Source organism: Chanodichthys erythropterus, chromosome 23 (genome assembly GCF_024489055.1).
Source record: "Chanodichthys erythropterus isolate Z2021 chromosome 23, ASM2448905v1, whole genome shotgun sequence".
In the NCBI taxonomy this organism is placed as follows: domain Eukaryota; kingdom Metazoa; phylum Chordata; class Actinopteri; order Cypriniformes; family Xenocyprididae; genus Chanodichthys; species Chanodichthys erythropterus.
The window spans coordinates 13,460,125-13,475,629 of record NC_090243.1 but is presented as its reverse complement, the minus strand read 5'-3'; the positions used below and the strand labels follow the sequence as shown (position 1 = coordinate 13,475,629).

At 35.1% G+C, this 15,505-nt stretch overlaps 1 protein-coding gene across 1 annotated transcript; it reads left to right on the top strand.

Moving 5' to 3' along the window:
* Positions 1-383: 383 nt before the first annotated feature.
* On the top strand, positions 384-13,951 carry LOC137014445 (putative ferric-chelate reductase 1; the record flags this gene model as incomplete). The annotated part of the gene is made up of 15 exons (XM_067378753.1): positions 384-573; positions 2,576-2,709; positions 2,863-2,960; positions 3,056-3,149; positions 3,249-3,440; positions 3,845-3,946; positions 4,042-4,186; positions 10,252-10,365; positions 10,455-10,570; positions 12,095-12,181; positions 12,536-12,627; positions 12,716-12,774; positions 12,857-12,997; positions 13,684-13,709; positions 13,835-13,951. Coding segments are annotated over 15 exons (1,680 nt in total), but the record flags the coding sequence as incomplete, so codon positions are not given.
* Positions 13,952-15,505: the final 1,554 nt, after the last annotated feature.

The following is a 15,505-nucleotide window of genomic DNA, read 5'->3' as shown; positions in this document are numbered from 1 at the left end:
AACATAGTGAGGCAGTAAAACAACGCACTGTAAATGTATTTATTTATTATTTATGTACGTATGATTTATGTCACTTGAGCTACTGAGAAACTCAGGATCTCATGATCGCCCACTGCTGGATTATAGCATCACTTACCTATTCAGGTAAAGCCCTGCCCACAATGACAGCACTATTTGTAGGGAAGAAGAGGCTGGATTCTTGAGCGCGCGTTTGTACGGCTTCAGTCAATAAACAAAGACGCAACAATATCCTCGGGCACCAAATTGTCCAAAGGTTGTTATTTTATCCATTTTTATTTGTATTTTATTTTTCTCTTCTCCGTCGCTGTTTTTTGATATTGCTACTCTCGAGGATGACTATATAACTTACAGTGAGTTTTTAATCTCCTCAGATGTTCCTGTGTGTCCTCCTGTCGTGTGTTGGGATCGTGCAGTGTTATAGAAGTGGACAGGTCAGCGCAGCGTGTGGATCTATGACGCCGGGTCACGGGACTAACAGCGCTCAGTCCAGCTCTGCTCCGTACACCGTTACTGCTAACAGAACCACATTTATAGAGGGAGATGAAATCACAGGTGAGGCTGTTCTTCTACACCTGCTATGAGTTTTGTAGGATATACTTTGCGTTTACAAGCTTGCACAGATGTTTCGTTGATTTATATGTTGAGTGTTAAACTAATTACTTATTTTATCTTACCGTAAAATATGTTTTATATTTAGTATTAAATGGAAAAGCGGGCAGCATATAACATTACATCTTCAGTAATGTTGGAAAAGGATCAGGAATGGACGCGCAATTTTGGTAATTGGCATACTTGCATTTGTGTTGTCATAGTTTTGATGAATTTATCATTATTCTAAAATGTGACGTCTACTAACATACTATTAGGCCTAGACAAAATCTGAGATCAAGTGCCCTTTAATAAAGTAAAACTCATCTGGAGAGATCTCAAAGAAGTAGCAAAGGACAACGCCTTGAACCATCCCCCCCCCCCGACCCCCCCCCCCCCCCCCTTAATTGCACATCAATTAAGTCCATTTCGATTTCTAACTATCGTCGCCTTAAATAAGTTGCAGTTTTCGTAAATATATAAAAACTTTGCTTTTTTATTATGAGTAAGCAGAGCGCGACCGACTTAAAGGTATATTTACCCTGCATCCAATGTTTAAGGTCGGAACTGACGAGTTTGCGTCCAGGAAGAGCACTCAGTCGGCCGAAGTGACTTTTCTAAAGCGATACCGGGATTGCAGGGAACTAATAATTGAAGATATAAGGAAATCAGAATAATCAAAAATCTAAATTAATGCATAACCAATGATTAATTTCTAATTGGAAACACAACCTAAGACTAATAATCATTTGAAATTGGAGTCAGATTAAAGGAGTGAAATTAAGTGAACTTCACAAGGGCGCTGAAAAGATATACACGTTAACCTTTGCCCAGGCCGCCGTCGGATTCCTTTTTTGGGCTGATGCGGGGTTCCTTACTATACTATATCACATTAGAAATATACAGTAAATACTGTACCATACTATGTAGCCTAATGCATTCACAATGCATACTGTAATAATATACTTAGGCTACTATTCATTAATTAAAGGGTTAGTTCACCCAAAATGAAAATCCTGTCATTAATTACTCACCCTCATGTTGTTCTACACCAATAAGACATTTGTTCATCTTTGGAAGACTAATTAAGATATTTTTTATAAAATCTGATGGCTCAGTGAGGCCTGAGCTCAGTGGCTCAGCAAGAACACTCTCTTTTTATTGCCCTAAACTGCTAAAAAACATATTTAAAACAGTTTATGTGACTACAGTGGTTCAACCTTAATATTATAAAGCGATGAGAATACTTTTTGTGCACCAAAAATAACAAAATAATGACTTTATTCAATAATATCTAGTGATGGCCGATTTCAAAACACTGCTTCATGAAGCTTAGAAGCTTTACGAATCTTTTGTTTCGAATCAGTGGTTCAGAGCGCCAAAATCACATGATTTCAGTAAACAAGGCGTCATAAGTATTTTGAAACTTCAACAGTTCATGTGACTTTGGCAATTTTATTCACACTTCGAACCACTGAATCGAAACAAAAGATTTGTAAAGCTTCGAAGCTTCATGAAGCAGTGTTTTGAAATCGGCCATCACTAGATATTGTTGAAAAAAGTCATTATTTTGTTATTTTGCTTTATAATATTAAGGTTGAACCACTGTAAACTGTTTTAAATATGTTTTAGTTGCTTTTTGGGCATTGAAAAAGGGAGTGTTCTTGCTGTCAATGTAGGCCTCGCTGAGCCATCAGATTTGATCAAAAATATCTTAATTTGTGTTCCTAAGATGAACGAAGGTCTTACGTGTGTGGAACGACATGAGGGTGAGTAATAAATGACAATTTTCATTTTTGGGTGAACTAACCCTTTAATGAGAGCTACTGTCAGTAATCAGAAACAAATTTCAAGCTTAAAGTTGACCAGTTTACTGCTGGTCATCATTACTTATCAGTTCAACTATGCTAGTTCAGGGTCTGTCTTCATCTAAGGAAGTTCCACTGAACTGTTTCTTCTTTCTCAGTATCTCTAAGCGCACAATCTGGAGACTTTGAAGGGTTTTTGTTACGAGCAAATCAAATTGGATCAAATAATCCCATTGGCACTTTTACTGTGTTGGACAATGGAACACAGGTCCTCTCCTGCGATGGAGTGGCTGTGAGTTTTTCTGCATTTTATATTTATTATATAATATATATATTACTTCCTTCCATAATCATAAACTTGTATGGGATAGCACTGATATATTATTTATGTTTTATTAAAAACAGCATTTACATTAAATTTTATTTTAATTTTATTTTTTTCCAGAATAGAGCAGTTTCTCATACATCAGATACTAAAAAAACTTTAATTAAAGCTAATTGGACGGCCCCAACATCTGGACAGCTCAGCAATATAGAGTTCAGGTACAAATTTTCCTAATTAAATGTATTGTTTTATATTTCATAGTGTGATTTTTAATGGAATATTTTGGATTGTTTTATTTTCTTTCTTTTTTCAGTGCAACATTTGTTAAAAATTTTTCTACCTTTTGGGTCGGTGTCAAGAGCTCTACTGTTACGTATAATGGTACAGTAACAACTGTAGCTCCGACTGTAAGTTTAGCTTTTTTTCCTCTAAACCATAAAACATAAAATCTAGGAATATCTGTTCTCGTATGTTGTTTTATATTCAGCTGAAACTGTTGCTTTCAGGTTCCATCAAATCCTGATTGTGGGACAACCAAAGTCTGCTTCAGTCAGCCCAGCAACTGTGACCCAACTACCAGCACAGGCTGTTACTTCATGGCAGTTCAGGCATCATCTGACCAATCAGAATTGACGATTGAAATGTTTGGGCAGGCTGATGGATACGTCGCCATTGGGTTTTCAGATGACCAGCAAATGGTACACACTCTGTCCCGCTCATGAGATTTCAGCAGGCCCAAATGGAATCTGAAGATCTTTTCTTCTGTATTTGTCTAAAAATATTTAACAAACATTCATGCAGTATGGAATGTGTAGAACTGTGAAAGTGATGGGGTTCCAAATTCTGTGCACAGATTCCATGTTGGCCTAAATGTCAGTAATGTGTCTATAAACTGCAAACATAAGTGGGTGTCTGATATATTATATTTTTCCTGAGATCCATTTACACCTGCTGAATCTTGGAGAACTACCTCTGTCAGCACTGACTCATTATTCTGCATTTCTCAGCAAACATCAACAAAACTCATGTGTTTTTATTTTTTTCCTGGAACAATGACGCAACATTGTTCATATGGTTTTAAAAAATGTTTTTGTATTTCCAGGGCAATGATGACATCTACATCTGTGGTAAGGACAGCAGCGGCTTACTCCAAGTGCAACACACCTTTTCCACAGGAAGAAGTGCCCCAAATATTCTCTCATTGGTACAGATTGCTTCCATTCCTCTAGTGTGCCACAACTTCTTACTATTGTTTGATAAAATATCATCACTCACTCACATATTCTACTTGATTTACAGGGGAATGTGACTAATATCAAGACAGCGGTGACAAATGGAAATATCAATTGTTCTTTTACTTCTCGTAATGCCATTAGCACAGCAAGTAGAGCAATGTCCACTAGCCAGTACTACCTCATGATTGCTTCTGGACCCTCCAGTGGAGGTTTGTGGTTTATTGAGCCTGATATAAATTTCTATGTTGTATAAAATCAAAGTTTTGAAAAAAAAAAACTGTCAATTGTAATGCAGTGTTATTTTAGTATAATTCTATACTATTACAGTATTTCTTAATCTTTTCATTTTCATTTTTATATTTTCAGTTCTATTTTGAAATGTAGTTTTAAGTTTTAGTTGTGTTATTTGCTTTTTGTCATTTTTATTAGTTTATATACTGTGTGTGTGTATATACAGGTGCTGGTCATATAATTAGAATATCATCAAAAAGTTGATTTATTTCAGTAATTCCATTCAAAAAGTGATATATTTGACAGACTGATATATTTCAAATGTTTATTTCTTTCAATTTTGATGATTATAACTGACAACTAAGGAAAATCCCAAATTCAGTATCTCAGAAAATTTGAATATTCTGAAAAGGTTCAATATTGAAGACACCTGGTGCCACACTCTAATCAGCTAATTAACTCCTGCAAAGGCCTTTAAATGGTCTCTCAGTCTAGTTCTGTAGGCTACACAATCATGGGGAAGACTGCTGACTTGACAGTTTTCCAAAAGACGACCATTGACACCTTGCACAAGGAGGGCAAGACACAAAAGGTCATTGCAAAAGAGGCTGGCTGTTCACAGAGCTCTGTGTCCAAGCACATTAATAGAGAGGCGAAGGGAAGGAAAAGATGTGGTAGAAAAAAGTGTACAAGCAATAGGGATAACCGCACCCTGGAGAGGACTGTGAAACAAGACCCATTCAAAAATGTGGTGGAGATTCACAAAGATTGGACTGCAGCTGGAGTCAGTGCTTCAAGAACCACTACGTACAGACGTATGCAAGACATGGGTTTCAGCTGTCGCATTCCTTGTGTCAAGCCACTCTTGAACAACAGACAGTGTCAGAACCCACACAGCAGGGGACTCCTAGCCGGATCCGCATTCAAGTCGCCAAATCCGTGTGACTGTCACATTCGTTTTGATGCCGCCCAGAGGATCAGGTCCGCATCCGGGTGACGCCATAAATTCTACTGTCAATCAGCGGGTCTTGAGCGGACCCATGTCGGATCCGTGGACGCGCACGCGTCTTTACTGTAACGGTTGTATCAATTTGCGGGTCCCAAACGGATCCGCCGTGGACGTAAGGTTTTAATCGCGGATGCGGAGCGGATGCAGCGCGGAGCCAAGGCGGGGTCCTCGATCCGCCTTCGTTACAGATCCGTCACTGCGCGCAAGTGGACTCCGATACGGGTCCGTTCATGGCAGAGGTGTATAGTCCAGGGGTCAGAAAGTAAAAGTCCTGCTATATTTTTTTTTCACCTGCAGAAGCGCTGTTAAAGTTAATGAGATAAATAAGTGATTAATTGAGTGATGATTGAGCATTATTGAAGACACCTGATGATAACAAGCAGAATCACCAAAGGAGAAAATCACAATTTTCAGCAGCACTGTGATTATACAGAAGATCAGTTTTATCAATAAAATATGAAGGATTTCTTAAAAGTTGTTGTTCAAAAAAAAAAAAAAAAAATCCTTTTTTTAGGCACACACAGACATCAAGAATCAGCGTATGAATCTCAACGACGGTGACAAGCAACATATTCTGATAAACTGATCAACTCTGAACATTAGAAAACAAGCTACTAAAAGTCACAGAAAAACAGCAAAATTTAAATAGTGAGAATAAAGAAATTACTAAGACAATTAAGCTCATAATTTATTCATGCAGCAATGCATGATGGGAGCCGTGGATGAGTTTTGATTGGTGGCACCCAGAATGTACTGCAACATGCTTTATTATTCTCACCATTGTTGAGATTCACAGGCTGATTCTTGATGTCTGTGTCTAAATGAAAGCCTTTTTTTTTTTTTTCTAAGAGCAACTTTTGATGATTGAATTATTTTGAAAAAAAAAACTGGATCTTCTGCTGCAGAATCACAGTGCTGCTGTAATCAATAATGTAAATCTAACTCAGAGATTGGGCTCTAAATGAATTCAGATCAAATAATGATTATGTGAAAACATAACCAACACCACCTGATCTTTTAACTTTGCGTGTCTGGTTGATTTTAATGCAGTTAAAACTGCCCAAATAAATTTTAATATTAAAAAGTCAAGGGTCAAGAGCTCAACTAAAGCAAACCCTGACCTCTGTGATGGTGTCTTAAAAATTGTGATTTTCTCCTTTGGTGATTCTGCTTGTTATCATCAGGTGTCTTCAATAATGCTCAATCATCACTCAATTAATTACTTAATTATATCATTAACTTTAACACCGCTTCAGTGGATGGAAAAAAAATTATTGCAGGACTTTTACTTTTTGAGCCCTGGACTTTCCACCTCTGCGCGATACCTCCGCGGTGGATCCGCCACGGAGTCCTTTTGCTGTGTGGGAAGCGTCTCGCCTGGGCTAAAGACAAAAAGGACTGGACTGCTGCTGAGTGGTCCAAAGTTATGTTCTCTGATGAAAGTAAATTTTGCATTTCCTTTGGAAATCAGGGTCCCAGAGTCTGGAGGAAGAGAGGAGAGGCACACAATCCACGTTGCTTGAGGTCCAGTGTAAAGTTTCCACAGTCAGTGATGGTTTGGGGTGCCATGTCATCTACTGCTGTTGGTCCACTGTGTTTTCTGAGGTCCAAGGTCAACGCAGCCGTATAGCAGGAAGTTTTAGAGCACTTCATGCTTCCTGCTACTGACCAACTTTATGGAGATGGAGATGCAGATGCAGATTTAATTTTTGGGGTATTGTGAAGAGGAAGATGCGATATGCCAGACCCAACAATGCAGAAGAGCTGAAGGCCACTATCAGAGCAACCTGGGCTCTCATAACACCTGAGCAGTGCCACAGACTTATCGACTCCATGCCACGCCGCATTGCTGCAGTAATTCAGACAAAAGGAGCCCCAACTAAGTATTGAGTGCTGTACATGCTCATACTTTACATGCTCATACTTTTCAGTTGGCCAAGATTTCTAAAAATCCTTTCTTTGTATTGATCTCAAGTAATATTCTAATTTTCTGAGATACTGAATTTGGGATTTTCCTTAGTTGTCAGTTATAATCATCAAAATTGAAAGAAATAAACATTTGAAATATATCAGTCTGTGTGTAATGAATGAATATAATATACAAGTTTCACTTTTTGAATGGAATTAGTGAAATAAATCAAATTTTTGATGATATTATATTACCAGCATATTATATTATATGACCAGCACCTGTGTGTACGTATATATATATGCAGACTTCAGATGCAAAAGCATCTAAGTGCTGTCTGAAATTTTCTTCTAAAATATGCATTTTTATCAAGCTTGTTTGTTTATGTTCAGTTATTTCACTTTAATGGCAATGAAAAGGACATCATCTGAAGTGGAATCACTGAACCTAAACTTGATTAGGCTTGATAAAAATGCTTATTTTAGAAGAAAATTTCAGACGGCACTTAGAGGCTTTTGCATCTGAAATCTTCATATATGAAATCTTTGGCTTTATTTTTATTTTAGTTTAGTAATTTTTGTCATTTTAGGACTTATTTTAGTTTTTTTTTTTTTTTTTTTTTTTTTTCATTTTTCATCTAATATTTATATTTTTAATAGTTAATTTAAAACAATAAAACATCAAACAAAAAAAGGGATAAAAATAAAATTCTGTCATCCTATACTCACCCTCAGAGGTGGAGATTCCAGGGGTCAGAAAGTCAAAGTCCTGCCATATTTTTATTCCACCCACTGAAGCATTAATGAGATAATTAAGTGATTAATTGAGTGATGATTGAGCATTATTGAAGACACCTGATGATAACAAGCAGAATCACCAAAGGAGAAAATCACAATTTTTAAGTTACCATCATCGAGGTCAGGGTTTGTTTTAGTTGAGCTCTTGACCCTTGACTTTTTAATATTAAATTTTGTTTGGGCAGTTTTAACTGCATTAAAACCAAACAGACAAGCAAAGTCAAAAATTAATCAGGGGGTTTTGGTTATGTTTTTACATAAACATTATTTGATCTTAATCACTGATCTCAATCTCTGAGTTAGATTTACATTGTTGGTTACTAGTGATGGGTCGTTCGCGAACGAGCCGACTCTAAGAGCCGGCTCTTTTATGTGAACGTCGGGAGCCGGCTCACATATCTGAAGAGCCGACTCTATTTTTCAAAATATAGCCTATAGAGATTAAATCATTATGTAATGAATGGTTTTAATTTTATTTAAAACAATAGACTAATAATTCAAAGAACAACACAAAAAATTATAATTAGGCTATATAAGCACACACACTCTTTCGTTTCGACTGTCTGATCAGCCTCACGGTCTGTAGTCGAAACTCGGAGGAGAGGAAAAACAGCATTTCTGAATGCAAATCTCTCATAAAATAAAAATATGGCCAGCAGTGTGTGTGTGTGTTCATTATGAATAATATATCCTAACTAGTGAGAGCTCATATGGCAATAAAAAAAGAGAAAAAGAGGGACCAGTTTAATCCTTTCAGTTATTTATTTTTCTTTAATATTTAATATGGGTTCTATTATGTTGTTCAGATTTTATTTGTTTTGAATGTTGGTTCTATACATTAAAAAGTTTAATAGTTAATAGTAGTGTTTAATAGTATTTTTTTTTTATAACAAATCAATGCATTTTTAAAGAAATTGTGAGACATTGTGAGTATGAGTTCATTTAATAATTTAATTAGAACTGTTTTCACACCTATCATAATCAAAGTCATAGTTAAAACATGTATTATTTAAAGAGCCGTTTGTGAGCCAAAAGAGCCGGCTCTTTTCAGGGAGCTGAGTCAAACGAGCCGGCTCACGAAAAAGAACCGGAATGCCCATCACTATTGGTTACAGCAGAACTGTGATTCTACAGCACAAGATCAGCTTTTACAATACATTATTTTTAAGAGTTCTGATTAAAAAAAAAGTAGAGCTCATTTAAACACACAAACATCAAGAATCATCCTGTGAATCTCAACAGTGGTGGCCATCATAAAGCATGTTGCAGTGCATTCTGGGAGCCACCAATCAAAATTCATCCATGGCTCCCATCATGCATTGCTGCATGAATAAATTATGAGCTTAATTGTCTTAGTAATTTAATTTATTCTCACTATTAAAATTTTGCTGTTTTTCTGTGACTTTTTAGTAGCTTGTTTTCTGATTGTCACCATTGTTGAGATTCACAGGCTGATACTTGATGTTTGTGTGTGCCTAAAATATATATATATATTTTTTTTGTGATAAGGATTTAAAAAAAAAAAAAAATTTGTATTGTATAAGCTGATCTGCAGAATCACAGTGCTGCTGTAATCAATAATGTAAAACTAACTCAGAGATTGGGCTCTAAATGAGTCCAGTGATTCAGATCAAATAATGATTTTGAGAAAACATAACCAACACCTGATCATCTTTTAACTTTGCTTGTCTGGTTGGTTTTAATGCAGTTAAAACTGCCCAAACAAATCCTACTTTTAAAAAGTGAAGGGTCAAGAGCTCAACTAAAACAAACCCTGACCTCGATGATGGTAACTTAAAAATTGTGATTTTCTCCTTTGGTGATTCTGCTTGTTATCATCAGGTGTCTTCAATAATGCTCAATCATCACTCAATTAATCACTTAATTATCTCATTAATGCTTCAGTGGGTGGAATAAAAATATGGCAGGACTTTTACTTTCTGACCCCTGGAATCTCCACCTCTGCTCACCCTCATGTTGTTTCAAACTCTTAAGGACAAATCAAGATGTTTAGCAGAATTCTCAGAAAGTTTCAATGTACGCAAGGTAAGATTTTCAGTGAACAATGGAAATTCCTCACAGAAGGCTATCGAATGGCTTCAGAAGTCTGGTGCACAATCAACTTTTATGGTTTTTGTTTTTCGAGCTTGACTGTCCCTAGTCACTGTATGCCTTGATTGTATGCACAAGAGTGGCATATACATTTTTTAAAACATCTTTTGTGTTTTCTGGAAGAAAACGAGTCACTGGTTTGGATCAGAATGAGGGTCAGTAAATGATGAAAGCATCTTTGGTCATTCCTAACTGAAGAATGACCTTCATTTGTAGGTAACATCCAGTTCCACACAACAAAATATGTCAGTAGCACCAAGGCAGATATATTGAATCCATCCCAGGTCACTGGAAGTGCTGAAGCATTCCCACCAATCCTTAAAGCCCACGGTGAGTACATCAAAACAAACTGCCACTGGATCCACATTAGAGCCTCACATCAGCATTACTGTGATCTTAATGCTACTGATCTGGTTCAGGTGCCCTGATGTTAATCGCCTGGATGACCACGGGCAGTATCGGGATGATCATTGCACGCTATTTAAAGGGAGTTGCCAAGGGCCACGGTTTTGGTGGTAAAGATTTCTGGTTTATGGTAAGTCTCTATCTGTTTTTACTCTCCTCAAACTGCATATAAATCTTTCGGACTGACTGTGCACAGTCATTTTGCAAATGATGAAATCTGATCCATTTATTCAGATACCGTAGTCAGGTTTTTCTACATTGGTTGCCATATCAATCACCTCCATAATAATCATCAACAATGCCAAGAGGCTTAAAAGAGAGTTTCAGCTATCATTGTGTAAAGAGAGAGGATGAAAACTGGTGTTTTTGCTTCTCTTGTTCACATTTTAACCATATTTCAAATCACATGTGGATTTACGTTTATGCATTTGGCTTTTATCCAAAGCGGCTTACGTTGCATGCAAGGTATAATTTTTTTTAAGTTCATGCATTCTATGGGAATCAAACCCATGACTTTGGCATTGTTAGCGCATGCTCAACTCTTAGGCTTAAAGAGCCCCTGTGGTGAAAATCAAGTTTTTAATATTGTTTATATGTCCATGTAGTGTTCTTAATATGCTTTAAGACAAGCCATATGCAAATTCCTTTGTCAACACAATTGCTGAGTATTTTCTCCTTAACCCTCTGGGGTCTGAGGATTCCAGACAACGAATAAGGGTCTTATCTAGCGAAACGATCGGTCATTTTCTAAAAAACAAAAAATTATATACGTTTTAATTGTATATAACAATTTTGCCGGAATTATAATAGAGAAGAAGAAGCGTCTAAGGTTAAAACGTGTATATATATATATATATATATATATATATATATATATATTTATTTATTTATTTATTTATTTATTTATTTATTTATTTATTTATTTATTTATTTATTTTTTTTAAGAAAATGACTGATTGTTTCACTAGATAAGACCCTTATTCCTCGTCTGGTATCGTTTAAAGCCCTTTGAAGCTGCACTGAAACTGTAATTTTGACATTGTTTGGGGCCAATTTAAGTCCATTATTCTATAAGGAGAATAATCCTGGAATGTTTTCATCAAAAACCTTAATTTATTTTCGACTGATGAAAGAAGGACATGAATATCTTAGATGACATGGAGGTGAGTAAATTATTAGGAAATTTTTATTTGAAAGTGAACTGAAAAGATTAGTAAATAGTAACGAATGTATTGCTTATGGTTAGTTCATATTAGTTAATACATTAAAATTTAACTAATGAACCTTAAAGCTGCTGTCCGTGATTTTTGGCCCTCTAGCAGTTAATAAACAGAACTGCACGCGTCTTGCGGAAGAACATTCTAGCCGGAGCTACTTTTCTCCGTGTATGTCTATGGCGAGTCACGCAGTTACTGTGATACTCTGCGGCGAGTCTTACTAGTCTGGTCTGAAATAGTCTGAATATAAACACTTATTATAAGTGTACCATAATGATTCAGGATAAGACAAAAACACGGTTTGGAAAATGGATTCATGTTGTATATTCTCATTATATAATATTTGTACATTTTTAACACAAAAAAAGTTGCTGACTGCAGCTTTAAAGTAAAGTGTTACCAAAATAACTAAATATGGTTTATTTCTTGTTCCACAGGCCCACGTGTCTCTGATGGCCCTGTCAGTCACTGCCACAGCCATCGCATTTATACTGGTGTTTTCTTATGCTCAGGATTGGAGTGGGGTAAGCTCAAATAAATTGAATTATTTTTTACATAAAAATACAGTAAGAACAGCAGTATTGTGAAATATTATTATAATTCAAAAATAACTATTATTCCTGTGATGCAAAGCTGAATTTTTGTGGCTATGTAAGTAATGACATGATATTATTATTGAAAGACAAAGTAAAGAAATGATATTAAATTTGAATAATTGGCAGTAAAAACGTGCAGTGAAAACACTTCCACACATTTATATAAAATACATCTATATAAAGACAATGAGTTTTAAATTGAAATGCTAAGTATTTCAGATGTTTGAAGTGAAGTGTTTTGTGCAGACATACTGTGATTCAGTGTTGTATCTGTGTGTGTAGGGAGCTCATCCTGTCCTGGGCTGTTTGGTGATGATCCTCAGTCTTATTCAGCCCATAGTCGCTGCTTTCCGCTGTGAGCCGCAGCATGAGCGGTGAGGGAAACTTCACTTCTCTTATGCAGATAGGACATGGAAAGGCAAGGGGGAAGCATTATTATTAATCTGATGATTTTCTTTGCAGGAGGTTTGTTTTCAACTGGGCCCATTCTGTCATTGCTTTAGCTATCAAATCCCTCGCAGGTATGACAACAACTTCATTATCTACATCGACGTCTTCCATTTCCTCAGATGAAAACAATCTCTCTTTTATTCTGTGACACAGTTGCTGCGATTTTCACTGGTTTGGCACTGTTTGAAGAGTATAAGGAGGATGGATGGATGTTGAAAGTTATGGGAGGTTTTATTACCTGGGAGGCGCTGATGTACATTCTTCAAGATCTTAACTTGCGAGCCAAGAAAAAAGGTATGACGCTGCATTCGCTGGTAAAGTTGCTTGAAAATACCAATTATGTAAATTTGAAAAGCATAACACCCTTTTTATTTATTTACTATTTTTTATATATTTGTATACACTACACTATCTTTTAAAAGTTTGTGGTTGTGGATTTTTAAAATGTTTTTGAAAGAAGTCTCTTCTACTCACCAAGGCTGCATTTATTTGACCAAAATTACAGTAAAAATAGTAATATTGTGAAATATTATGACAAAAACTGTTTTCTATTTTAATATATTTAAAAATGTAATTTATTAATGCGATGGCTAAGCTGAATCTTCATCATTACTCCAGTTTCTGAATTCATTCTAATATACTGATTTGGTGCTCAAGAAACATTATTCTTATTATTATCGATGTTGGAAATGGGGAAATCATACGTTTGATATTTGACAACTTAAATCTTTTCTAACGTTATAAATGTTTTATATATAATATATTTAATATATCCTTGCTGAATAAAAGTAATTTCTTTCAAAAAAAAAATAAAAAATCTTACTGATCATGAAACTTTTGAACAGTAGCGTATATTTATATTTGTATCTCATATTATTATTCATTTTTACTTTTTCTTGGAATTACGATTTTGGAAATTATTATCTGAAAATGTATTATTTAAACAATAGAATGCATAAAATGTTGTCATTTTATTTCAGATTCTGAGATTTGCAGTTGTGGATCGGTAAGTCCAACATTAAGACATATGGGCTTAATCTCATTATATAGGTATAATTATAATAGACCACATATATAAAAGGTGATCTTGTTAATTTCATGTTTTAAAGTAATATGTTTTATTTTTGTTAGATGAAGCCTGAAACATTCCTGCTTATCCTGTTTTTGATGGGAAACCTGGCCTTCTTGATATCACTTCTTGTTGGAATAGGCAGATCTTAAGTACAACCAATATGCATCAGCCTTCCTCACTGGTCGGGGCCATTTTTTGATTGTTTTGTTATATGAGTATGTATCCAAGTTATCCCAGAAGTATCTCTCTACACATAATTATTATTATTATTATTATTATTATTATTATTTTTAATTAACATAATACAGGCCCAATTTCACAGACAGGGCTTAGCCTAAGCCAGGATATGAGGCCTTAGTTCAATCAGGACATTCAAGTAGCTTTTATAAACGTTCACTAGAAAAAAATTGGTGTGCGTCTTGAGACAAAACAATAGCAGTGACATATTTTAAGATATGTCAGTACAAGTTGATTTCATATAAAACTGCTCAAACATGCATTTTAGTCTAGGACTAGCTTAAGCCTGGTCTGTGAAACCGGGGATAGTATTTATAATATAGCATTTTTTTTCTGTGCTAATACCATTACAGATTCATTACTGTGCCTTTATTTAAGAAACATAAGTGTTATATATGTATACAGTGCTATTTTATAGTTGTTCTTGCAATTACTGTACTGTAAGTTGCTCATTTTTAAGCTGGAAGAACAATAATGAATTCATCTTGGTGTTTAATTACAGAGGACAAAAAATAAGTTCATCAATTGTATTTTATTTTAAAACTTAAAAAACGTTAATTAAAGGATTTAAGTCGAATATTTTAACTTTTATAAGTATTTTTATATCATTGAATGTATGTGTATATATAGACATTACATTGTGATTGTAACTTAAGTTTGCAGCACAAGTTAACAGCACTCAACCACTAGATGGCAGTGTCATAACAAGTATTTTAACACAACTATGTGACATTTTGTTGTACATTTTTAGACTTTTCAAGGAAGGAATAAGAGCTCTCTAAGTGACATTTATTCAGACATTTTATAGATTAATAAATGGACCTTTGTTTACGTTTTGTGTTAATTGCTGTATTGGACATGCCTAGATGTTGAAAGATGAACATGATGTTTGTTTAACTGAATGACTCAAGTATGATGGAAATAAGAGAAAGATGTTTTGTAAGCTGTGACAGGCCTTTTTATTTTTTTCCTGTGTCCTAAAGAGCCCTATAAATACTATGTGGTTTAAGTCAACATGTAACATTGTTCACATCCATTTTGTTTCTATAATGTGACCTATTTCTGTGTAAAACAGGATATTATTTCAGTCAATAAAAGTTATTACATTTTGATGAAAGATTATGAAATATATATATATATTTTAGACATGCACTCATTAATAATTTGCAATTAGACCAGGGTCCTGTTGCATAAACCACTTAGACTAGTCTTAAAATTTAAGACACTTTTTTTCTTGAAGAGTGGTTCTAATTTTTTTAAGTCTGTTACATAAAAAGGTAGATTGGTGTAATTGGAATTTGAAAAATAACATTGACTACCCCTTGGTTAACTGCAAGTTGGTCAAACTAGTTCTTAAGACACAGTCTTAATATAGTGACTAAGTTTATGCAACTGGCCCCAGGAGTGTGCGTTAATGAAAACGGCCTCAATTTTGAACAGTATTTTTTACAATGTATGCCTTCACTTTTCCTCACTGTCTTGATAAAACATTA